The sequence below is a fragment of the Pristiophorus japonicus genome, chromosome 16 (assembly GCF_044704955.1).
Source record: "Pristiophorus japonicus isolate sPriJap1 chromosome 16, sPriJap1.hap1, whole genome shotgun sequence".
Lineage (NCBI taxonomy): Eukaryota > Metazoa > Chordata > Chondrichthyes > Pristiophoridae > Pristiophorus > Pristiophorus japonicus.
In genome coordinates, this window is record NC_091992.1 from 59,010,814 (window position 1) to 59,036,387 (window position 25,574).

At 42.4% G+C, this 25,574-nt stretch overlaps 1 protein-coding gene across 5 annotated transcripts in view; it reads right to left on the bottom strand.

Moving 5' to 3' along the window:
• rffl (ring finger and FYVE-like domain containing E3 ubiquitin protein ligase) overlaps positions 1-25,574 on the bottom strand; it is a 44,717-nt gene that overhangs the window by 3,795 nt on the left and 15,348 nt on the right. For 4 of the 5 annotated variants that reach the window (XR_011587281.1, XR_011587280.1, XR_011587279.1 and 1 more), the window contains exons 2-5: positions 10,740-11,150; positions 9,838-9,903; positions 496-709; positions 372-395 (exon numbers count right to left, since the gene is read on the bottom strand). Coding sequence is in view for 2 of the 5 variants with exons in the window: in XM_070857362.1 (XP_070713463.1) it covers positions 372-395; positions 496-709; positions 9,838-9,903; positions 10,740-11,150 (715 nt within the window). In the remaining 3 variants the exon portion in view is untranslated. The remainder of the gene's footprint in view (positions 1-371; positions 396-495; positions 710-9,837; positions 9,904-10,739; positions 11,151-25,574) is intronic. The other variant, XM_070857363.1, reaches the window with a different exon arrangement.

The window sequence follows — 25,574 nt, forward strand, 5'->3', positions numbered from 1 at the left end:
TCAAGGATACTTTTGGCTTATATTAAATTCAGGAATACTTTTAAACAAATATTGGGTGAAAAATATAGCAAATAATTAACTCCCTGCACCAACATCCCTTACTTGGGATAACAATATTCATCCAGCAAAGTTATGACATACAAACTAAATCATCCACAGCTTTCAAATGCTCCACAACCCAAGATAATCCTGAACCCCTTATCTATTTATGCACAATGGGGTTACAAGAAGGGTGGGGGAGGCTCTTGTGCAGCATAAACACCGGCATGGACTGTTGCACCGAATGGCCTGTTTCTGTGCAATATATAAAACAATGACCATTCATCAGTGTTTCATAAAAGTTACAAAGTGAAAATAATGCAGATTCTTACCGTCTTGTGTTCTGGATTCAGCAACTGCTGAGAAAAGAAATTAGGAGGAAAAAAGGTATATACCAAACAATGAAATTAACTATTCAGCATAGTTATCTGATTCTATATATGGAACTTCTCTTACCCTGAATCTGAAGTTCTGTTTGTTCATTGTAGAGCCTCGTCACTCTCTCCATCAGCTCCCACTTTTCACAACACCCTTTGTAATTTACAAAGTTCCGTGCTAGTATTTCCTTTAGCTGACGCACTGTCAGAGTTTCAATGTCTTCCACGCAAGTCAAGTCTGATAGAGACGCTCGGCGCCGGCCTGGAGCGACGACCTCCTCTGAATCGATGGACTAGGGCAACCAAAACCAAAAGGGTTCATGATTGTAGATACATATGGTGTGAACAATATCATGCAAAAACATCAAAATCATTTATTCCACACACTAGATATAAAATGGTACAAGCGATAACAATAGTATAACAGTGCAACACACTAATGCAGCGCTATTTTACGTAGTGGTTAAAGTTCCCCAAACTTGACCAAACCAATTTCATGGACGTCTAATTTGGGGTGAGGAAAATGGTGAAAAGTTAAAAAATGTTTTTATACAGCACCTTGAACGTAGTAAAACATCCCAAGGCGCTTCACAGGAGTATTATAAGACAAAAGAAATTGACACCGAGCCATACAAGGAGAAATTAGCGCAGGTGACCAAAAGCTTGGTCAAAGAGGCAAGTCTTAAAGGAGGAGAGGTAGGGGGCGGAGAGGTTTAGGCAGGCAGTTCCAAAGCTTGGGGCCTAGGCAACAGAAGGCACCAATGGTTGAGCGATTATAATCAGGGATGCTCAAGATGGCAGAATTAGAGGAGCACAGATATCTTAGGGAATTGTGGGGCTGGAGGAGATTACAGAGATAGGGAGGGGTGAGGCCATGGAGAGATTTGAAAACAAGGATGACAATTTTGAAATTGAGATATTGTTCAACCGGAAGCCAATGGAGGGGCGAGAGGGAGGGCAGGCGAGCGACTGCGGAGGGAGGAAGGGCGGGCGATCGAGCGACTGGGGAGGGAGGGAGGGCGAGCGACGACGGGCGGGTGAACGACTGGGAGGGCAGGCGGGTGACTGGGAGAGAGGGAGGGCGAGGGAGCAACTGGGAGGGAGGGAGAGCGAGGGAGCAACTGGGAGGGAGAGAGGGCGAGGGAGCAACTGGGAGGGAGGGAGGGCGAGGGAGCAACTGGGAGGGAGGGAGGGCGAGGGAGCAACTGGGAGGGAGGGAGGGCGAGGGAGCAACTGGGAGGGAGGGAGGGCGAGGGAGCAACTGGGAGGGAGGGAGGGCGAGGGAGCAACTGGGAAGGAGGGAGGGCGAGGGAGCAACTGGGAGGGAGGGAGGGCGAGGGAGCAACTGGGAGGGAGGGAGGGCGAGGGAGCAACTGGGAGGGAGGGAGGGCGGGCGGTCGAGCGACCGGTAGGGAAGGAGAAACATAGAAAATAGGTGCAGGAGTAGGCCATTCGGCCCCTCGAGCTTGCACTGCCATTCAATAAGATCATGGCTGATCATTCCCCCAGTACCCATTTCCTGCTTTCTCTCCATACCCCTTGATCCCTTTAGCCGTAAGGGCCATATCTAACTCCCGCTTAAATATATCCAATGAGCTGGCATCAACAACTCTCTGCGGCAGGGAATTCCACAGGTTAACAACTCCCTGAGTGAAGAAGTTTCTCCTCTTCAGTCCTAAATGGCCTACCCCTTATCCTAAGACTATGTCCCCTGGTTCTGGACTTCCCCAACATCAGGAACATTCTTCCCTCATCAAACCTGTCCGGTCCCGTCAGAATCTTGTGTGTTTCTATGAGATCCCCTCTCATCCTTCTAAACTCCAGTGTATAAAGGCCCAGTTGATCCAGTCTCTCCTCACATGTCAGTCCAGCCATCCCGGGAATCAGTCTGGTGAACCTTCACTGCACCCCCTCAATAGCAAGAATGTCCTTCCTCAGATTAGGAGACCAAAACTGAACATAATATTCCAGGTGAGGCCTCACCAAGGCCCTGTACAACTGCAGTAAGACCTCCCGCTCCTAAACTCAAATCCCCTAGCTATGAAGGCCAACATACCATTTGCCTTCTTCACCGCCTGCTGTACCTGCATGCCAACTTTCAATGACTGATGAACCATGACACCCAGGTCTCGTTGCACCTCCCCTTTTCCTAATCTGCCGCATTCAGATAATATTCTGCCTTCGTGTTTTTTCCAAGTGGATAACCTCACATTTATCCACATTACACTGCATCTGCCATGCATTTGTCCACTCACCTAACCTGTCCAAGTCACCCTGCAGCCTCTTAGCGTCCTCCTCACACCGCCACCCAGCTTAGTGTCATTTGCAAACTTGGAGATATTGCACTCAATTCCTTCATCCAAATCATTAATGTATATTGCAAAGAGCTGGGGTCCCAGCACTGAGCCCTGCGGCACTCCACTTGTCACTGCCTGCCATTCTGAAAAGGACCCATTTATCCCGACTCTCTGCTTCCTGTCTGCCAACCAGTTCTCTATCCACATCAGTACATTACCCCCAATACCATGTGCTTTGATTTTGCACACCAATCTCTTGTGTAGGAACTTGTCAAAAGTGTTTTGAAAGTCCAAATACACCACATCCACTGGTTCTCCCTTGTCCAGTCTACTAGTTACATCCTCAAAAAATTCCAGGAGATTTGTCCAGCATGATTTCCCTTTCATAAATCCATGCTGACTTGGACCGAACCGGTCACTGCTTTCCAAAGGAGCTGCTATTTCATCTTTAATAATTGATTCCAACATTTTCCCCACCACCGATGTCAGGCTAACCGGTCTATAATTACCCGTTTTCTCTCTCCCTCCTTTTTTAAAAAGTGGTGTTAGCTACCCTCCAGTCCATGGGAACTGATCCAGAGGTGATGGACTGTTAGAAAATGATCACCAATGCATCCACTATTTCTATGGCCACTTCCTTAAGTACTCTGGGATGCAGACTATCAGGCCCCAGGGATTTATCGGCCTTCAATCCCATCAATTTCCCCAACACAATTTCCCACCTAATAAGGATCTCCTTCAGTTCATCCTTCTCACTAGACCCTCGGTCCTCTAGTACTTCGGGCGGGAGGGCCAGGCGAGCAGGAGGGAGGGAGGGAGGGAGAGAGGGAGGGCTGGGTCGGGCCGGGTGAGCGAGCGGGAGGGACTGTCATATGAGGAGAGACTGGATCAACTGGGCCTTTATTCACTGGAGTTTAGAAGGATGAGAGGAGATCTCATAGAAACATAAAAGATTCTGACGGGACTGGACAGGTTAGATGCGGGAAGAATGTTCCCGATGTTGGGGAAGTCCAGAACCAGGGGACATAGTCATTGGATAAGGGGTAGGCCGTTTAGGACTGAGATGAGGAGAAACTTCTTTACTCAAAGTTGTTAACCTGTGAAATTCCCTGCCACAGAGAGTTGTTGATGCCAGTTCATTGGATATATTCAAGAGGGAGTTAGATATGGCCCTTACGGTTAAAGGGATCAAGGGGTATGGAGAGAGAAGGAAAGGGGTACTGAGAGAATGATCAGCCATGATCTAATTGAATGGTGGTGCAGACTCAAAGGGCCGAAAAGCCTACTCCTGCACCTATTTTCTATGTTTCTGAGAGAGACAGACAGACACACAGCGGGAGAGCGAGAGCGCGAGCGCGAGACACACACAGGGAGAGAGAGATAGCAAGTGACAGTGCCAGAGGGAGATAGAGAAACAGAGGGAGAGAGGGACAGAGACAGGGAGACAGGGAAAGAGGGGAGAGGGGGGCAGGGTCCAGGCACATGTAATCCATTCCCAGGGTCGGAGCAGCGGCCGCCCTTTTTAACCAACACAGATGGTGGCACAGCACATGTACAATGGCTGCTGGAAGGAGATGAAAGCAAACAATTTTTAGGCCCGCAGTGCAACTTTTTAAAAAAATTCGGAAAATTTTCTAAAGCCAGAAAAAAATATGGGAAAGTGATGATGAATGTCCTGCGGTAAGTTCTATTTAAAGTTTGCTAGGTGTTGTACCCTTTTGCAAGAGTTTATCAGGGTTGTTATTTAAGTGGAGAAAGAATGCAAAGTGCCGCAGTATAGCGGGACCTGGGGGTACTTGTGCATGAAACACAAAGGTTAGTATGCAGGTACAGCAAGTGATCAGGAAGGCCAATGGAATCTTGGCCTTTATTGCAAAGGGAATGGAGTATAAAAGCTGGGAAGTCTTGCTACAGTTATACAGGGTACTGGTGAGGCCACACCTGGAATACTGCATGCAGTTTTGGTCTCTGTATTTAAGGAAGGATATACTTGCTTTGGAGGCTGATCGGAGAAGGTTCACTAGGTTGATTCCGGGGATGAGGGGGTTGACTTATGAGGAAAGGTCGAGTAGGTTGGGCCTCTACTCATTGGATTATGAGGGGGCTTGACAAGGTGGATGCAGAGAGGATGTTTCCACTGATGGGGGAGACTAGAACTAGAGGGCATGATCTTAGAATAAGGGGCCGCCCATTTAAAACAGAGTTGAGGAGAAATTTCTTCTGTGAGGGTTGTGGATCTGTCTCAGAGAGCTGTGGAAGCTGGGACATTGAATAAATTTAAGACAGAGATAGACAGTTTCCTAAACAATAAGGGAATAAGGGGTTATGGGGACCAGGCAGGGAAGTGGAGATGAGGCCATGATCGGATCAGCCATAAACGTATTAAATGGCGGAGCAGGCTCGAGGGGGCCTTATGGTCTACTCCTGCTCCTATTTCTTATGTTCTTATGTTATTTAAATCATATTATGAGAGGGGAAAAAGTTTGTGCCCCTGTTTGTACCTCAGAGTCTGAGAGACACGGAGGGATCGGCAGCAGAAAAAGAGGAAACAACTTCTCAAAAACTGATCCCAACTCATCACCAAGGCTGGTTATAAATGACCTCATCACCTTCTTAGGAAGTTTAACCACTTTATTCACTTTCTTATTTGAGCTTTGTTTCGAATTAGAGTTTATTTTATTATTTGTTTGTTCATGTGCAACGACAGCGTTGGAGGGAAAGAGAAACTTGGAGCAACTTCTGTCAAAGTCGCAACGAGACTTGAAAGAATTTAAAGAACTACCCCAAAAACTTTCTCTCCCCCTCGGTTTTGAATACGATTTTGGAAAAAACAAGCAAAAAATCAATTTTCCCTTCATCTAAACAAGTTTCAACCAGGTGTTGACGTCCAAATGCTTTTAAAGAGGCTCCGAATTGCTTACAACGTTTTAAAATTAAAATTTCTCAATATTTGATGTTGAATGATCAACTGAAGTGAGTAGCTTTACACAAGCATACATCCATGCTGTTTAAGAGGGGGAGGGCAGGGGAGGATTTGTAGGAGTTACATATGTCTTGAATAACATAAATATAGATTTCCTCTTAAACGTTTAGTTGAGAGTTATGTAACGATGTATAAAAATTGCAGGAAGCTACTTTAGAAGAAACCACTATTTGTTTATTGAGAAAGACAGAAAATACTTCAATTAAACTGACAATGTATAATTTTGATTTGGTATAAATGTTCAAATTAGGAGATAAAAAATTGATAGTACAATGAAGTTTGTTTCCTGCTATTTAATTGCAAAGTACCTAATATAATTCAACACTTTGAGATAAGAGCAGGGATTAATATTCTGATGAATGTTTGAGAGAAAAATATTGGAAGTGCAATTTGTAAATTAACATCTTTACTTCAACATATTAGTTTTCAAGTCAATCGGATTGGTTCTTCTGTCCAGGAAGAAAGATGAATGTTTATTTCTGTTAAATTATAGCTTTTCCTGCTTTTTGTTTTTAATTGTGTACGTATTTTTCTGCACTTGTGAATAAGTGCTGAATTTCTAACGTGCTACATGAGGGCTGTGCTGGTTCAAGAAGACAACGTTTATTAATGGAAGAGATTGAAAATACAGATACCAATTTTTGTTCAATTCTTTTTAATACTGTGAACGAAATAACTACAGCACTTTATATTTGTTGGTTGTCTGGTTGCATTGTGATTAATATTCTAATTACTTATTTAGACATACAGCACGTCAGCACCACAGGAAGACCGCTGCTCCTGCTGCTTGTGCAGCCATTGATATAGTGACATGAGGGATGGGCTAATACGTTGGAAACTTTAAAATTAATATTAATTGCACAAACAGATATGCTTCTTTCAGCTCAACATGAACTTTTGGATAGTTTGTCTATGCATAACAGTGTAACTGAGTGACACGTTGGTGAGACCACACCTAGAGTACTGCGTACAGTTTTAGTCTCCTTATTTAAGGAGGGATATACTTGCATTGGAGGCAGTTCAGAAAAGGTTCACTAGGTTGATTCCGGAGATGAAGAGGTTGTCATATGAAGAGAGTTTGAGCAGGTTGAACCTATACTCATTGGAGTTTAGAAGAATGAGAGATGATCTTATTGAAACATATAAGATTCTGAGGGGGCTTGACAGGGTAGATGCAGAGAGGATGTTTCTCCTCGTGGGGGAATCTAGAACTAGGGGGCATAGTTTCAGAATAAGGGGTTGCCCATTTAAAATGGAAAGAAGAAGGAATTTCTTCTCTGAGGGTCATGAACCTGTGGAATTTTCTGCCCCAGAGAGCTGTGGAGGCTGGTCATTGAATATATTTAAGGTGGAGATGGACAGATTTTTGTAGGATAAGGGAGTCAAGGGTTATGAGGAGAGGGCGTGGAAGTGGAGTTGAGGCCAAGATCAGATCAGCCATTATCTTATTGAATGGTGGAGCAGGCTCGAGGGGCCAGATGGCCAACTCCTGCTCCTATTTCTTATGTTCTTATGTTCCCGAACTGTTTTGCAGTTCTTTTGAATATATATATATATGTAATAAAATATATATATATTAAAAAAAATATATATAATATATATATATTTATATACAAGTACTGACCACACAATCAGCTCCGTTGGGCAGGCCACATAGTTCGCATGCCAGACACGAGACTCCCAAAGCAAGTGCTCTACTCGGAACTCCTTCACGGCAAACGAGCCAAAGGTGGGCAGAGGAAATGTTACAAGGACACCCTCAAAGCCTCCCTGATAAAGTGCGACATCCCCAATGACACCTGGGAATCCCTGGCCATAGACCGCCCTAAGTGGAGAAAGTGCATTCGGGAGAGCGCTGAGCTCCTCGAGCATCGGCGCAGAAAGCATGCAGAAATCAAGCGCAGGCAGCGGAAGGAGATTGCGGCAAACCAGGCTCCCTGCCCACCCTTTCCCTCAATGACTATCTGTCCCACCTGTGACAGAGACTGTGGTTCTCGTATTGGACTGTACAGCCACCTAAGAACTCACGCTAAGAGTGGAAGCAAGTTTTCCTTCATTTGGAGGGACTGCCTATGATGATGATTATATTATATGTATATATATTTTTTTAAATTGAGTTTGTACATGGCGAATGAAAAGCTTTTAATTATTCTACCGTAAACAAACTTGTAGAATGGGCGTGTAAATGACGAATGAATTTCAATGGCCCTGAAATTAAGGTCGGAGGCTTCCTTCGGACGAATGCCTCCAACACAAAATTTTTCTATGAATGTACCTGGTGGTCCCAGAGGTGCCTTTGATTCCGGTCAGAGGTCTTTGTTTCCCGCACTTCGCAGTGCGCCAGTCTTGGAGATATGCAAGTAAAAGCTGGAATCACGTGGGCCTGGACAACCAAACACGGTACAATATTCTCATTGATTATAATAGGAATTCTCTATCTCCGAGTTCCTGTTACTATCAATGAGAATAACCCCCTAAAACACCCAAACACAACATTATAAATAAAAATAACACCTCACATATTTAAAATGAATTGAAATTAAAGTTAATTAAATGTTTTAGAAAAAAAAACATTTTGGAGATTTTTTTTTAATGTGTTTTATTTAGGGTTTAAAATAAACTTACCTTAATGGACAGGGTTTTTACTCTAAAAATGAGTGTTTAACTTTAATTTGTGTGTGTTTTAAAGCTCTTACGCTGGTAAAAGTAGGCTATGCGCTTGCTTTTACCAGGCATAAAAGTTACAAAGACATTCGCTGGGCAAATGGCCCAATCTCCCCCGCGTGAATGTCCTTGCTGCAGGGATGCGGAAGATCTGTCAAGCGATATCTTGACAGATCGGAAGCGCTGGTTTTTGGCACATGTGCATTGCGCGCCAAAAAACGGCTTTTGCGAGGCCTCGACGGGTCCGCATGTATTCCGCATGGACCCGGCGAGACCGGGATTTTGTGCATTTTGGTAGAAGGGATAAGGAGGCTACCTACTTGGAAAATAAGAATCTAAATGGAGTAGAGGCGCAAAAGGATCTAGGAGTATAGATTCACAAATCATTAAAAGTAGCAACGCAGGTTAAAAAAAAGTCATAAAAGTACAAATAAAGCACTGGGGTTCATTTCTGGAGGAATAGAATTCAAAAGCAGAGCAGTTATATTAAACTTGTATAGAACCTTGTCTGATTGTCTTATGGTTTGAGACGTTGGGGTGTTAATGGGAATACTGTATATATGCTTTTAAGTGGTAGCTGCTGCTGTAAAAGCTGCCCACGAATGTAACGGTTGTGCTCAAAAGAATTCGTGGCCCGCTCAGTACAAAAAAAAATGATAGGGAACACTGGACATGACCACTAAATGAGTTGCAGCATCCCTAGAATGCCACGGATGAACTCTCTCATTCAGTCTACTGGCACTATGGATGAGCTAACGTAGCCTGTGGTAGCACTTTTCTTTTTGAAGTACAAAAACCACATCAGAAATTGATCATATGATGTCTTATAATACAACCTTGTCAAACTTCAGAGTTCCAACCTTTAGCAGCTTAAAATTGACTTTTGCAGCCAGTGGCCATTTTTATTTAAAAACAGGCTTTCACCTCAATAGGCACACAGAAGTAAATAGGCATGTAGAAGGTTTGCAAAATAAAGCTATATTAGATAAAAGTAAAGCTAGAATAAAAAGGCTTGGTAAAAATGAAAAATTACAGTAGGGAAGACAGAGCCAGCATAAATAAAATGATTTAGTTGTATAGGGTTATTACAGTAATAACGCTACTAACAGTAACTATTACTATATTAGGATCATTTTAGCATGTGAGCTAAAAAATTGAGACACAATGATTAGCTCAGGATGATTGGAGTTTCCCAGAATTGCCCAAGTTTAAGGGTTAGCCATTTGTAATACAGGGTACCACTAAAATTATGCTCTGTGAAGAACTGGTCTGTGGGATTGAGTATAATTGACCTCACTCAATAAAAATAGACTACTTTTGACTGAAAATATTGTCAACATAATACTCTCGGCATATACTGATTGACTTCCAAAAACAACATTGCTGGTCGCAAACCCGCTGTTTTTCCACTAGTGTCATTTACAGAATTCCAGAAACAAGAGAATTACATTGTGGCACCAGGAGAGATGCAACATACCTCAGTCTCATCCTCGATTTGTGCCACAGGTTCATGGTGACCTTCTCCTGTCACTTCTGCATGCACCTGCGTATGTATAGAAAAGAAGTTAACTCAGTAATTCAAAATTGCATCACATTCATATTCCAAAATGGACAACAAAGTGAAAACTAAATTGATTTAAGATTAAAGTTCATGACTAATACTGAAAGATTATATACATGCGTAACTAGTGTTCACTGCTGGTCTAGTACTTTTCAATTTCTACGCAATACTAAAAAAAAAGAGATTATGGTGTGCATGTAATGAGTTAACTCCTACTAAGAGTAGACTGCTCTAAGGGTTTCCCAGTGAACCCAACAGATGTTACTACTTCGAAGCCAAGCCCAGAAATAATACATAGACATGAGCAATTTCCTCTTTGCAACCATAACCTTTGTGAAATTAGTTAATTTGGTTTGAGTATACATCTTCATCGCTCAGTTCTATGTTGCATTTAATAGGTTGTAGGCAACGTTTTATTGCAGTAAGAATTTGAGAAAGTGGGAAATCGGTTTCTGTAGATGTCTCTGATGGATAAACTTGTACTAGAGCAATCCCGACTCTCAGACTTCCGTCAGATTCAGAGGAACTCTTATCTTGCTGGCTGACTAATGTTTTGTTTGTTTGCATCTCATGCACTGCAACACTTAAGAATGCATTAAAAGCGACTCAAACGTCACAAATAGCTTTACTATTGAGGAGCTAACACGAACCTCAAAATAATTGATTACTTTATCTACAATAGTCAAGTGACCAATAGGAGTCAGTCAATTCTTCCTTCTACCATTGATACAAAATTAACAGGTTCAACATCACAGACCCACAATCAACTTGAAAAAAAAATTATGCAGTTTTCATGAATTTATAAAATACATATATACCAGGTTTGCATCCCGAGGCTGTTCTGGGTTACTTGGGCTGGTTGCTCCATATGGTGGCGGAGCATCGTGTGAGGTAGATGCTGTTGTCCCTGTGTGTATATTTGATATGAAGGACTGCTGCTCAGACATGTCCACCCTATAAACAGGAATGTGCATGTGACCAGGTGGGGCAGACTGAGGTTGCTGTCCCAGTACCAGGTCCACTAGATCAGATTTCTCTCTGCACATCTCCATTGAAATTTCATGTAGTTGGAGGTAGTCACGCAAGTCTTTCACTTTTAGTTTCATCAGCTCTCTTCGCTGGAAGTCAGTGGCACGGAATCTCTGGCAAGTGTGGCACATTTTAGGGCTGTTCTCGGGTTGGACGGAACAGGCTGTACAGAAATTCTTCTTACAATCCACACATACATGCTGCAAAGAGAGAAAAAGTGTTAATGGCACAGTGCATCTCAACTTAATCAAATTAATGCAGCATTCCTGCTTGACTCTGCGATAATTTTCTTTTTTCTCCTAGGCTAAGGAATTTTAAAAAAACAAGCATTTCTCAAAATAATTAGACATAATAGCCGCTCCCCCATGAGATTGTCACAGTAAATCGGATGATATACTAATGCTGTTTTAGAAGGATAGCAGTGTTATACCATGCAATTCACAATGTATTGTTCCGCTTCCCAGCTGTGCTCCTTTACAGCAACAAACTAATTAGGGAAATAGATGCTTAGATCACTTCCTTGCAAACTGGAATGCACTCATCTGTTTCAGGCTGGAGATTACAAATGCAGGTCAAAACACCCTGCATTTTAAAGTTGCTCTGCATCTGTGACAAAGTGTGACATCTGCATCGTGATGGTTGTGTGTGTACAGACATACAGCTCTTGATACATTATTCGCAGTTCTTCTGTGGCATTGCTCATAGAAACATAGAAATTTACAGCGCATTTTGGCCCATTGTGTCCGCTCATGGTGAGATGTTACACTGTCATATAGGGATAGAAGTAGTATCCTATGAAATGCACAATGTATTATCTTGTTGGTAATGTAAAGCAGTGTATTTTCAAGACCATAAATCAAGCAGCTGTTGGATAAACGTTGGGCTAGTTTATTCAGAGTTTAACTGTTAATATTAATGCAGTTCAGAACCCTGGATTTAAGCGTAGTTGGTAAAAGCAATTGAGACTTCAATATTTTCTGTTCTGGAGAGTTTTGGTATATTCCAAATGGTTGCCACTGTCTTTATTTTAAAATAAAAATAGTAATATCAGGGACGAGGCTCTGGTATTTTCCATTTCGGATTCTTCATCTTCCCCTCCCGCTAATGGTGACATAGCACTTTCAGTTTGACATGAAGTCCGCCAGACATGAAATGAAATGTATAGTGGCTTTTTCCCCCAGTGTGGAATCTCCAGTGGAATGCTCGATGTGAGTCATAGGTTAAGTTATTGCAAGGTGCAGGGTTGTGCAAAGGGGTGGTGGGGGGGGGAGGGGGGGGGGGATGGGTATATATTTCAGTGGGGGGAAAAAAAGTGTTTCTAAAAATGCTATGCAGAGATAGTGGATTTTTGATTAGTCATAGTAAAATAAATTAGAGTTTTCTTCACTGCAGTGGGATAAATAGCACAGCTGCATAAACAAATGTGAAAAAAAACATTGTAATTCTCAATATGAACAAAAAAGAAGTGCTCCACACATTTCTCTCAGCCCCTCTCTCTGAAGCAAAAGGAAGAGTGGGCTGCACACCAGTGAAAAGCTTTTCTGTGAATCCTAAGAATTCTGCTTAAAGACAATAGCCTGGATTCTGCAGTAAAAATAACGGCGAGGCTATCAGTGTTCACCATTATTAAAGAGTAAATCAGACAGCAACTTCCAGCAATCACATATATCTTAAATACTTCCAAACAAAACCTCTGGCACTGAAAATTAACTTTTATAAACGTGTGGAGTCACATTCCTACAGATTTTAATTATTGTTGGAGAATTTTTTTAATGTAAAAATTTAAATCAATTTTTTTTTTAACTTTTCCTTTCTGTCTCATCTTTCTTTCCCCTCTATTTTGTTTCCTGTACGTGATTTTACATCGAATTAATTATTCTATTTTACACTTCCTGGTCGAGACTCTGCGTGGCTCAGTCAAGATTCTTCAATCGGATTGGTTAAGCAGATACACAGTTGCTTGCCTCGCTCATACAGGTTTCAAATCTCCTCTAGAGGGCGTCATGCTGTTTTGGATTTCTAATCACTAAGTTCTAGTGAAGCCCACAAAGTCCGTTGGCAAATGTAATAAGCGGCTAACACAACTTGTTTGCCGCTGACTGCAAAATCCGGGCCATTGAAGCAACTGCTCTTTGATTGTCGGAAAATATTTTGTGTTGTCCTAACAGCAGTTGGAAAAAAAAATCTTTATATAACGATCGTTGTTTTCAAATTCTAGGACTAAAATTAAAAGACTGGTGTTGCAATCCCAATTTCTTTTTGAGCAGCAAAAACATAAGCATCAGAACAGAGTTTCTCTGTGAACCTTTACTTGAAAGGTTTTTAAATTCATGTTTGGGGTCTGTTTTAAAATAACTTGGAAAAAACAAACTCAATTTTTGTAGTCTGCCAAAAGACTCAGTGCACCATCATATGGATGAATGCTGGATAATTTTCAACACTGCACACACTCAGACTATGGCACCCTGAGAATTGCAGACTTAGGTTTACTCTCTTCAGCTGGCAGAATGATAGCTTTAGGAATATCAACTCCAACCCTAGGCTTTATCGAGTGAATGAGCTCCCATGGTTAAAACATTAATGAAGGTACTCAGACAGGAATGTTTTTAAATGGGGATTTTTTAAAAATCATGTTGTGAACTATTTCTTCTTAAAACATTGTTACGAACCTCATTTGACAGAAAGTTTTAAGCCAGAGAGAAAATAAATGTGGCCAAAAAGATTTTGAAATTTTGTTCTGAGCAATTTGATTGATTCAGTTTCTTCAAATTTTTATCATCTGAAATTAGAAAGAGCAAAGCAAATTTACGAGCAGTATTGGACAACCTTGTTTAAATAAATTTGACTTGAAGCCGCAGAATCAAACATATAAATTGTTGGAATTCACCAAAATGGAAATTGTAGTAGCCCCCTTTTTAAATTCTTTCACAAAAAATAGTTTTGATCTGCACTTGCAGATAATTGTAAGATTTTAAGAATTCATATAATGTTTATGTAATATCTACATGTGTAAGAGCCCTATCTATCTGTATTCTGCCAATAAACAAGTCAGTTCAAAAAAATTGGTAATCTAGAAATTAGTGAGTTAAATAAAAAAACCTTGCATTTATTTAGCACCTTTCATGACCTTGGGATATCCCAAAGCACTACACAGCCACTGTTGTAATGTAGACAAACAAGGGAGTCAATTTGTGCACAGCAAGGTCCCACAAACCCCAATGAGACAAATGATTAGATAATCTGTAAATTATGCTGGTCGAGGGACATGAAGATAGGGCTCCTAATTTTCTTCAAATACTGCCATGGGTTCTTTCAAGGTCACCTGAGAGAACAGACAGGGGGAGAGAGACACACACACCTCATCCAAAAGACAGCACCCTCTGACAATTGAGCACTCGGTCACTGCCGTACTGAAGTATTAGCTGAGGTTGTGTGTCCATGTCCTTGAGGAAGCGTGAACCCATGACCTTCTGACTTAGAGGCACGAGTGTTATCACTGATGCAAGGCCAATGCTAGTATTTTAAAGGTTTAAGAAGCTTGTGCAGATTAGGTCTGTGTGCAGAATCGCAGTGGCCAACCAAACAGAAGTTACTGTAGTCAGAACATTATCTTTGTTAGCTTTGTCTTACACAGATGCTTTGGATTCTGAAGGCACTAGTGTCTGGGGAAGTGGCTGTCTAAAGACACATAAAGACAAGATGGAATAGGGGATAAAAATAATCTCCAAAAAAAAAGATTCAGAAGGGAATCACTTCCAGACAAACTCTGTGTCCCAACCTTCATGGTTCAAACTTCACAGTAGATCATGAGACCGCTCTAAATATTTCCTCGAATAGGTCTGCAGTACAGATTCCCTTATAGATTATTTTAAGCCAGAGCTCCTAATTGGTAACTTGGGAAACATATCAAGGTGTGATCACGAGCCATACAGAACAGAAAGGCCCACAGGCTGTGCTGTTACCTGATCTCAGATAAAGCAATTAACTTTGGTGACCCTGGACCGAGGACCAGGAGTGACCTGTGGAAAGTTGTTCTCGGCATTCTCTCAGCTAAATATTTGGAAAGTTCTCATGTCAAAGGAAGACCATTTAAAACTCAACTGTGATGCCATCTACGATCAATGAACCTGCTAGGTTTACACTTGAAGATCACTTGAGTGAGGTACTTTCAGAAGTTAGGAGAAAAACTTGGATTTCTCCATCGTCTTGGTTACCAACAGGTTAAGACTTCAGTTCATTTGTATTTGAGCCAAAGATGCAAAAATAAGCTCTCTCAAACACTTGACAGAGAGTCATCAGGGGGCTTGCAAGAAGAGTTTGGAATGGGAGCATTGCCAAGTGAAATACAAATCACTGTTTGAATTGGAGGAGATATCACACTTGTGAACAATCTATCCACATTATTGAAAGTTGTGTAAAAATGTAGACCACATGTAAAGTGCTTTCAGTGCTGCTAACTGTGGTTAGCATTTACTATATGGTCACAGACAGCGTGACATTGATTCCAAAATCAGAAACAGATATCTCCTATGAGAGTTCTCCATCCACTTAGTCTTCAGTCTCTACAGCTAGCCCTGCATACATATCTAAAAGAAAAAGTGCTATAAAAACAGCTAACAATTCCATTCCATAAACAACATCTTTTGGGTGGATACTTTGCCTCCTGTCTGCCTCCCTTAGGCCCACTTTCTGACCCCACACAAATTCTGTTTGGGGACCATCAAAATATTCCCCTTGTCTTGGTCAGCGCATAAAACTTTGCTACTCCCCAGCAGGAGTCGAAGCATTAAGCACCTTCACAAGCTTTCTCAGAGTCAAGAAAAGCAGATAGGTGAATTTTCTGAGCATTCTCCTAGTGAAAAAAAAAATTAAATCTAGCAGCAGAATTATGCACTTTGCAAATTTGCGACCTTGCCAGACCCTACTTTGTAAGCCTGTGTGGTCACTTAAACATTCTTGTCTACAAAGTCATGTTAAGAGTACATGTTGCAAATAATTAAAAATAGAACTTGCATTGATATAGTGCCTTTCACATCAAGACATCCCAAAGTACTTTGCAGCCATTGAGTTATTTTTAAAGTGTAATCACTGTTGGACTGCAGGAAAAATAAATGTATTCACTTGTTGGAGTTATCACAACAACTTTGTACCATGTCTTGAGTGTTGCATCAGTTCAAAGAGCCTTCTAATCAACTGTACTGCAGAAAACATTGCAGTCAAGAATTTTAAGTGCTGATCCTACTGCTGCTGGGGTTTATACATGTTAACACTCTTCCTTCCTCTTCCCTTGGACCTCCCCGCCCTCTATACAGCCACAAAAATCCTTACAGAATCAGTTAACTACCAAGCAAGAAAAGGCAATTCTCCCCACTCAAGGATAGTTAAACAACATTACAGTTGCACATGGACATTTTCTCTATTAAATCAACTACTACTCTGAGGTACATTCATCACCTCCAGTTTAGGTCTTCAGCACATAAATATTCTGAAACAGTCAAATTGCAAGTAACTAAGGCTGCAGATAGGATTAGTTTCTTGAGTCTACTCTGTCCACCCAAACAGAATGTTTAAAGGAAAGAGGCATTAATAATTTCCATGGGGGTTCTCCCGATCTCCCACCTCAACTCCAGTGGAAATGTCAGAGAAATGGTATAAACAGTTGTTGCCACCATTTCTCTGCAGTTTCTGTTGGTGTTACGGTGGGAGATTGGGGAACCCGTGGATAAATTTTACCCCTAAGGGCCCAAAATTTGCCACCATTTAAGCTCCATTTTTTGAGCTAAGTGTTTTTTGGAGCTAACTTAATTTTGCAAGTTTCGGCAATGGTATAATGGCTTACCAGGTAACGGTCGTTTTTTTAAAGTACCGTTTTTCTGCTATCACTTGGGGTCAAACCCACCCATAACGCCATTTTTGCAAGTTTCGCCAATAAGGATTTTAAAAATTATATAATTTTTATTTATTTAATTTTTTTTTAGGACAGTGCTAGGGACCACTTTTTAAAACCATACCATATCAAGTCGGAGTCTGATCGAAATCGGCGGTAACGGGAGCTTAGGATTGATTTGTTGTGTTGATCTGTATTTATTATGTTCCTATTGAATGTAGTGATGCATTATTATCTTTGAATTACTTCATTACAAAAGAAAGTTATTTTATTTTTAGGACTTAATATTTACTGTGTTAAAACACTCGGCGGGCCACTTGGCCAGGGATAGGGGTGGCCGCAGTGGGGCATTTGACCAGGGATAGGGGCGGCCGCAGTGGGCCATTTGGCCAGGGAGAGGGACAGCCGGGAGGGACCATTTGGCCAGGGATAGGGGCGGCCGCAGTGGGCCATTTGGCCAGGGATAGGGGCGGCCGCAGTGGGCCATTTGGCCAGGGATAGGGACGGCCGCAGTGGGCCATTTGGCCAGGGATAGGGACGGCCGCAGTGGGCCATTTGGCCAGGGAGAGGGGCGGCCGCAGCGTGCCATTTGCAAGCCGTCGGCAGAGTCCAGTGGCTCGGACGGGGAGTTTACGTTTCAGCATCAAAACACTCCCAGGGTAGGTACAGCACGGGTTAGCTACAAAGTAAAGCTCCCACGACACAATTATATAAAAGCAGCCCTCAGTCCAGATTTCCTTCCTCTGGGAACAAGAGAGAAACAGCTCATTCCCTCCCATGGTGCTTCGCGTTACACTGGAAACCTAAATGCTTGAGCATGCGCAGAACGGGACTCATTTTTTCGGCGCAAAAACATAGCTCCGCCCTCAAAACCAGGTGTTTCTGCACTGTGCCAAAATGAAAATTAATTTTGGCAAAACTTCGGATTTTTGGCGTTATTTCGGACTTAAAAAAACGGCTATTAATCTGAAATAATGGCAAAAAACGGCAGTGTGGAATTTTGGGTGCTTAGGGGTAGAATTTCTCCATTGGTTCCCCGATCTCCCACCTCAACTCCAGTGGAAATGTCAGAGAAATGGCATCAACAGTCGTTGCCACCATTTTGCTACGGTTTCTGCTGGGAGATCGGGAAACCTGTGGAGAAATTAAACCGCTAAGTGTTTGGAAGAAATATAAAGGTGAATTGCCACTGGATGCATTTCCACAAGAGGAAATGCTGATCACAGATATGGTAAGGCTAGAATGATCCTCAATTACAAGAGTACTTGCCACTCAGCCAGTCAAGTTTTAATTGCATAATGTAGGGAAAACCTACATGTCCCTTCCTTATCGGGGATTGGCGGGATTTGATGAACTACACCATTAGACATATTACCCTACACATATCCAAACAGTGAATTCAAGGCTCCACCTCAGACCTGTAAATTGAATTCACTGCAATGAGCTACTACTTGTGCCAAATATTTTAAAAGGAGATTACAGCACATAAAAGTTCTTTACATTGCAATTACCTCCCCCGAATGTTCACTACATTAATCCCCTTCTCCACTGAATGCAACAGACTAATATTTTATGGGGATCCTCAGAGGCCACATCTATCAAGGACTGCAGAATCCTGCATGTTTAATAAGAGTAAAGTCAAGCTCCAAGCTACATTTTCCTTTCAAAAAGTACTGTGCTGAGTGGATCTAGCTCTTGGTTGGGTTTTAATATGTCCATCATGGAGTATCTTTGGCACTTGTTGGATGTGCTCCCCAAGGATTATTGTGCCAGATACCAACAGAATGTCCCATCTCCATGGAATGTTATTCTGCCATATATCTTGGATTAAGAGTTTCAGGGGGGATTCTTTTCAAGAGGTGGAATGATGCTTAAAATCTAGTGTTTAAATTCCTGGGACATTGGAACCAGTCCTGGGGGAAGTGGGACTTGTACAAAAGGGACGGTCTGCACTTTTGCAGGACTGGAACTGATGTCCTGGGAGTAACATTTGCTAATGCAGTTCGGGAGTGTTTAAACTGATATGGCAGGGGAATGGGACCCTATGCAGCGAGACAGGGCGAAGTAAAATGGAGTCAGAAACAGATGGTAGAAAGGCAAAAAGCAATAGTGAAAGGCCAAGTAAACAAAGGCAAGAAATAAAAAGGGCCACACTACATCATAATTCTAAAAGGACAAAGGGTGTTAGAAAAACAAGCCTGAAGGCTTTGTGTCTTAATGCAAGGAGTATCCGTAATAAGGTGGATGAATGAACTGTGCAAATAGATGTTAACAGATATGATGTGATTGGGATTACAGAGATGTGGCTCCAGGATGATCAGGGCTGGGAACTCAACATCCAAGGGTATTCAACATTCAGGAAGGATAGAATAAAAGGAAAAGGAGGTGGGGTAGCATTGCTGGTTAAAGAGGAGATTAATGCAATAGTTAGAAAGGACATTAGCTTGGATGATGGGTAGAGCTGCAGAACACCAAAGGGCAAAAAACGTTAGTGGGAGTTGTGTACAGACCTCCAAACAGTAGTAGTGATGTTGGGGAGGGCATCAAACAGGAAATGAGGAGTGCATGCAATAAAGATGCAGCAGTTATCATGGGTGACTTTAATATGCATATAGATTGGGCTAACCAAACTGGAAGCAATACGGTGGAGGAGGATTTCCTGGAGTGCATAAGGGATGGTTTTCTAGACCAATATGTCGAGGGGGGAGGCCATCTTAGACTGGGTGTTGTGTAATGAGAGAGTATTAATTAGCAATCTCGTTGTGCGAGGCCCCTTGGGGAAGAGTGACCGTAATATGGTGGAATTCTTCATTAGGATGGAGAATGAAACAGTTAATTCAGAGACCATGGTCCAGAACTTAAAGAAGGGTAACTTTGAAGGTATGAGGCATGAATTGGCTAGGATAGATTGGCGAAAGATACTTAAGGGGTTGACTGTGGATGGGCAATGGCAGACATTTAGAAACCGCATGGATGAACTACAACAATTGTGCATCCCTGTCTGGCGTAAAAATAAAAAAGGGAAGGTGGCTCAACTGTGGCTATCAAGGGAAATCAGGGATAGTATTAAAGCCAAGGAAGTGGCATACAAATTGGCCAGAAATAGCAGCGAACTCAGGGACTGGGAGAAATTTAGAACTCAGCAGAGGAGGACAAAGGGTTTGATTAGGGCAGGGAAAATAGAGTACGAGAGGAAGCTTGCAGGGAATATTAAGACGGACTGCAAAAGCTTCTATAGATATGTAAAGAGAAAAAGGTTAGCAAAGACAAACGTAGGTCCCCTGCAGTCAGAATCATGGGAAGTCATAACTGGGAACAAAGAAATGGCAGACCAATTGAACAAGTACTTTGGTTCGGTATTCACTAAGGAGGACACAAACAACCTTCCGGTTATAAAAGGGGTCAGAGGGTCTAGTAAGGAGGAGGAACTGAGGGAAATCCTTATTAGGCAGGAAATTGTGTTGGGGAAATTGATGGGATTGAAGGCCGATAAATCCCCAGGGCCTGATGGACTGAATCCCAGAGTACTTAAGGAGGTGGCCTTGGAAATAGCGGATGCATTGACAGTCGTTTTCCAACATTCCATTGACTCTGGATCAGTTCCTATGGAGTGGAGGGTAGCCAATGTAACCCCACTTTTTAAAAAAGGAGGGAGAGAGAAAAAAGGGAATTATAGACCGGTCAGCCTGACATCGGTAGTGGGTAAAATGGTGGAATCAATTATTAAGGATGTCATAGCAGCGCATTTGGAAAGAGGTGACATGATAGGTCCAAGTCAGCATGGATTTGTGAAAGAGAGATCATGCTTGACAAATCTTCTGGAATTTTTTGAGGATGTTTTCAGTAGAGTGGACAAGGGAGAACCAGTTGATGTGGTGTATTTGGACTTTCAGAAGGCTTTCAACAAGGTCCCACACAAGAGATTAATGTGCAAAGTTAAAGCACATGGGATTGGGGGTAGTGTGCTGACATGGATTGAGAACTGGTTGGCAGACAGGAAGCAAAGAGTAGGAGTAAAGGGGTACTTTTCAGAATGGCAGGCAGTGACTAGTGGGGTACCGCAAGGTTCTATGCTGGGGCCCCCAGCTGTTTACATTGTATATTAATGATTTAGATGAGGAGATTAAATGTAGCATCTCCAAATTTGCGGATGACACTAAGTTGGGTGACAGTGTGAGCTGCTAGGAGGATGCTATGAGGCTGCAGAGTGACTTGGATAGGTTAGGTGAGTGGGCAAATGCATGGCAGATGAAGTATAATGTGGATAAATGGGAGGTTATCCATTTTGGTGGTAAAAACAGAGAGACAGACTATTATCTGAATGGTGACAGATTAGGAAAAGGAGAGATGCAACGAGACCTGGGTGTCATGTAAGTCAGTCATTGAAGGTTGGTATGCAGGTACAGCAGGCGGTTAAGAAAGCAAATGGCATGTTGGCCTTCATAGCGAGGGGATTTGAGTACAGGGGCAGGGAGGTGTTACTACAGTTGTACAGGGCCTTGGTGAGGCCACATCTGGAGTATTGTGTACAGTTTTGGTCTCCTAACTTGAGGAAGGACATTCTTGCTATTGAGGGAGTGCAGCGAAGGTTCACCAGACTGATTCCCAGGATGGCAGGACTGACATATCAAGAAAGACTGGATCAACTGGGCTTGTATTCACTGGAGTTCAGAAGAATGAGAGGGGACCTCATAGAAACGTTTAAAATTCTGACGGGTTTAGACAGGTTAGATGCATGAAGAATGTTCCCAATGTTGGGGAAGTCCAGAACCAGGGGTCACAGTCTAAGGATAAGGGGTAAGCCATTTAGGACCGAGATGAGGAGAAACTTCTTCACCCAGAGAGTGGTGAACCTGTGGAATTCTCTGCCACAGAAAGTTGTTGAGGCCAATTCACTAAATATATTCAAAAAGGAGTTAGATGTAGTCCTTACTACTAGGGGGATCAAGGGGTATGGCGAGAAAGCAGGAATGGGGTACTGAAGTTGCATGTTCAGCCATGAACTCATTGAATGGCGGTGCAGGCTCGAAGGGCCGAATGGCCTACTCCTGCACCTATTTTCTATGTTTCTATGTAGTCCCAGAGGTTCAGAGACTCGTGGTCCTGAGCCTCTGTGAAGGCCTGCGTAGAGGCCCACGTATCCCAGGAGCATGTGTGCTTTGTACGCGTCCCTGAGATCACGTGGGCCAGCCCAACCAATCAAAATGGGGCTATTCTCATTCATACTTATGGTGAGTTCCGTTTCTGTGTAAGGGTTAAATTTAAAAAAAAATTACATATTTAAAATTAATTAAAATGCATTTAATGGAATATTTTCTCCAAAACTTAAAAACATTTTTTTTTTGATATGTTTTAACAGGGCTAAGAATAAACTTACCTTAATGGACAGGGTTTTTAAATTTATAAATGAGTGATAACATTTTATTTTTCTAGTTTTTAAAAACTCTACGCTGGTAAAAGCAGGCCTTATGCTCATTCACATTATTTTTCTGCCATCTTACGGGACACAAAATGGTTGCTATGTTTGTCTACATCACAGTGACTGTATTTCAAATAAATTCATTGTGAAGCACTTTGAGACATTTGAGACACAGTAGGCATTATATAAACCCAGTTCTGACAAAAGGTCATCGACCTGAAACGTTAGCTCTGTTTCTCTCTCCACAGATGCTACCTAACCGGCTGAGTATTTCCAGCGTTTCCTGCTTTTATTTCAGATTTCCAGCAGTATTTTGCTTTTGTATTATGTAAACCTGCGTCTTAGCGTGTAAATCTTTTGATTAAGTAGTGTTTTTGCAAAACTAGTTCTCAAAATGCCACAAAGCTCCAACGTCACTTTTCTTCATTTTCCCAAAAAGATTATTTCCTGCAAAAATGGGATTGATAGAGATACAGAAGGGTATTTCTGGGGGTACATCTCTGCCCCACCTAGTGTACTACCGAGTCATTAGTTCCTTCTCTTATTCCCAACCTCACACTCTCCTTCCAAAGGAACTGTACCATTCCCACAACGATCTCTTATTCCCCCATTGCTATCCCTTTGCTATATTCCTATTCCTCTATTGTCCCAGGCTTCTGTGTCTCACCCATACCCATTAACTAACTACAGGTGTGACGTCCGAAATCCGGAAAGCTCAGGACTGAGACCATTCCTTATTCTGGGTATTTCTGAACATCTTTGCCTGGGCCGAGGAAGGCAGCTAGGGGAGGAAGGTAGGTAGGGAAGGTCGGTCTCTCAGGCCGCCGGAGGTCAGGGGTGTCGGTCGCGCCGTAGGAGTGGGGGTGGGGTTCGGTCGGACCGATGCCGGGGGAGGCTGGGCGGACCGAGGCGGGCGGGAGGTCGGAACATCACGGATTTTGGACGTCATACCTGTACACAATAAATGGTAGCAGGAGTAGGCCATTTGACCCCTCGAGCCTGCTCCACTATTTAATAAGATTATGGTTGATCTGATCATGGGATCAGTTTCACTTTCCTGCCCGCTCCCCATAACCCTTTATTCCCTTATCGCTCAAAAATCTGTCTATCTCTGCCTTAAATATATTCAATGACCCAGCCTCCATAGCTCTCTGGGGCAGGGAATTCCACAGATTTACAACCCCCAAAAGAAATTCCTCCTCATCTCAGTTTTAAATGGGTGGCCCCTTATTCTGAGATTATGTCCCCTAGTTTTAGTTTCCCCTATGAGTGGAAATAGCCTCTCTACATCCACCTTGACGAGCCCCCTCATTACCTTATATGTTTCGATAAGATCACCTCTCATTCTTCTGAACTCCAATGTGTATGGTCTCAACCTATCTTCATAAGTCAACCCCTCTCATCTCCAAAATCAACCTAGTGAACCTTGTCTGAACAACCTCCAATGCAAGTATATCCTTCCTTAAATACAGAGACCAAAACTGCACGCAATACTCGAGGTGTGGGCTCACCAATACCCTGTACAGTTGTAGCAGGACTTCTCTGCTTTTATACTCTATCCCCCTTGCAATAAAGGCCAACATTCCATTTGCATTCCTGATTACTTGCTGGACCTGCATACTAACTTTTTGTGTGTCATGCACAAAGACCCCCAGGTCCCTCTGTACTGAAGCACTTTGCAATTTTTCTCCATTTAAATTATAATTTGCTTTTCTATTTTTTCTGCCAAAGTGAATAACCTCACATTTTCCCACATTATACGCCATCTGTCAAATTTTTACCCACTTACTTAACCTGTCTATTCCCCTTTGCAGATTTTTTGTGTCCTCCTCACAATTTGCTTTCCCACCCATCTTTGTATCATCAGCAAACTTGGCTACATTACACTCCCTTCATCAAGTCATTAATATAGATTGTAAATAGTTGAGGCCCCAGCACCGATCCCTGCAGCACCCCACTAGTTACTGTTTGCCAACCGGAAAATGACCCGTTCATCCCGACTGTTTTCTGTTAGTTAGCCAATCCTCTATACAAAATATTACCCTCAACCCTGTGAACTTTTATCTTGTGCAATAACCTTTTATGTGGCACCTCATCAAATGCCTTCTGGCAATCCAAATACACCACATCCACTGGTTCCCCCTTATCCACCCTGCTCGTTACATCCTCAAAGAACTCCAGCAAATTTGTCAAACAGGATTTCCCTTTCATAAAACCATGCTGACTCTGCTTGATTGAACTATGCTTTTCCAAATGTCCTGCTACTGTTTCCTTAATAATGGACTTCAGTATTTTCCCAATGACAGAAGTTAGGCTATAGGCTAACCGGTCTATAGTTTCCTGCTTTGTGCCTGCCTCCTTTTTAAAAAAAAAATAGGGGTGTTACATTTGCGGTTTTCCAATTCGCTGGGACCTCCCCACAATCCAGGGAATTTTGGTAGATTACAACCAATGCATGCACTACCTCTGCAGCCACTTCTTTTAGTACCCTAGGATGCAAGCCATCAAGTCCAGAGGACTTGTCCACCTTTAGTCCCATTATTTTACCGAGTACTACTTCTTTAGTGATAGTGATTGTATTAAGTTCATTCCTCCTTATAGCCACTTGATTATCCCCTATTGGGATGTTTTTAGTGTCCTCTACCGTGAAGACCGAGACAAAATATTTGTTCAAAGTCTCTGCCATTTCCCTGTTGCCCATTATTAATTCCCCAGTCTCATCCTCGAGGGCACCAACATTTACTTTAGCCACTCTTTTCCTTTTTATATACCTGTAGAAACTCTTACTGTTTTTATATTTCGTGCTAGTTTACCTTCATAATCTATCTTCCCTCTTTTAATCATTTTTTTGTCATTCTTTGCTGGCTTTTAAAAGTTTCCCAATCCTCTGGCCTCCCACTGGTCTTAGCCACATTGTATGCCCTGGTTTTCATTTTGATACCATCCCTTATTTTCTTAGTTAGCCACGGACGGTTGTCCCTTCTCTTAGAGCCTTTCCTTCTCATTGGGATATATTTTTGTTGAGAGTTATGAGGTATCTCTTTAAATGGCTGCCACTGCTCATCAACCGTCCCATTTTTTGGGCTCAGTTTTTCCCGGTGATTTGCGCCGTTTTTTTGGCCCAAGTTAAAAAAACTACCGTTTCACTGATCAATTTGCACCAGCGCAACTCAGTTATGATTTTTTTTTTAGCTAAGTTTTTTTTCAGCCAAAGGGGTCGTAACCTGCCACCCGCGCCAATTCTGGCCATTTAGGCAAGTTTGGCCAGCTGAGGGTTACTCCAGTTGTGCTTAGGCCAGCGTATGTGGCCTCTGCAGA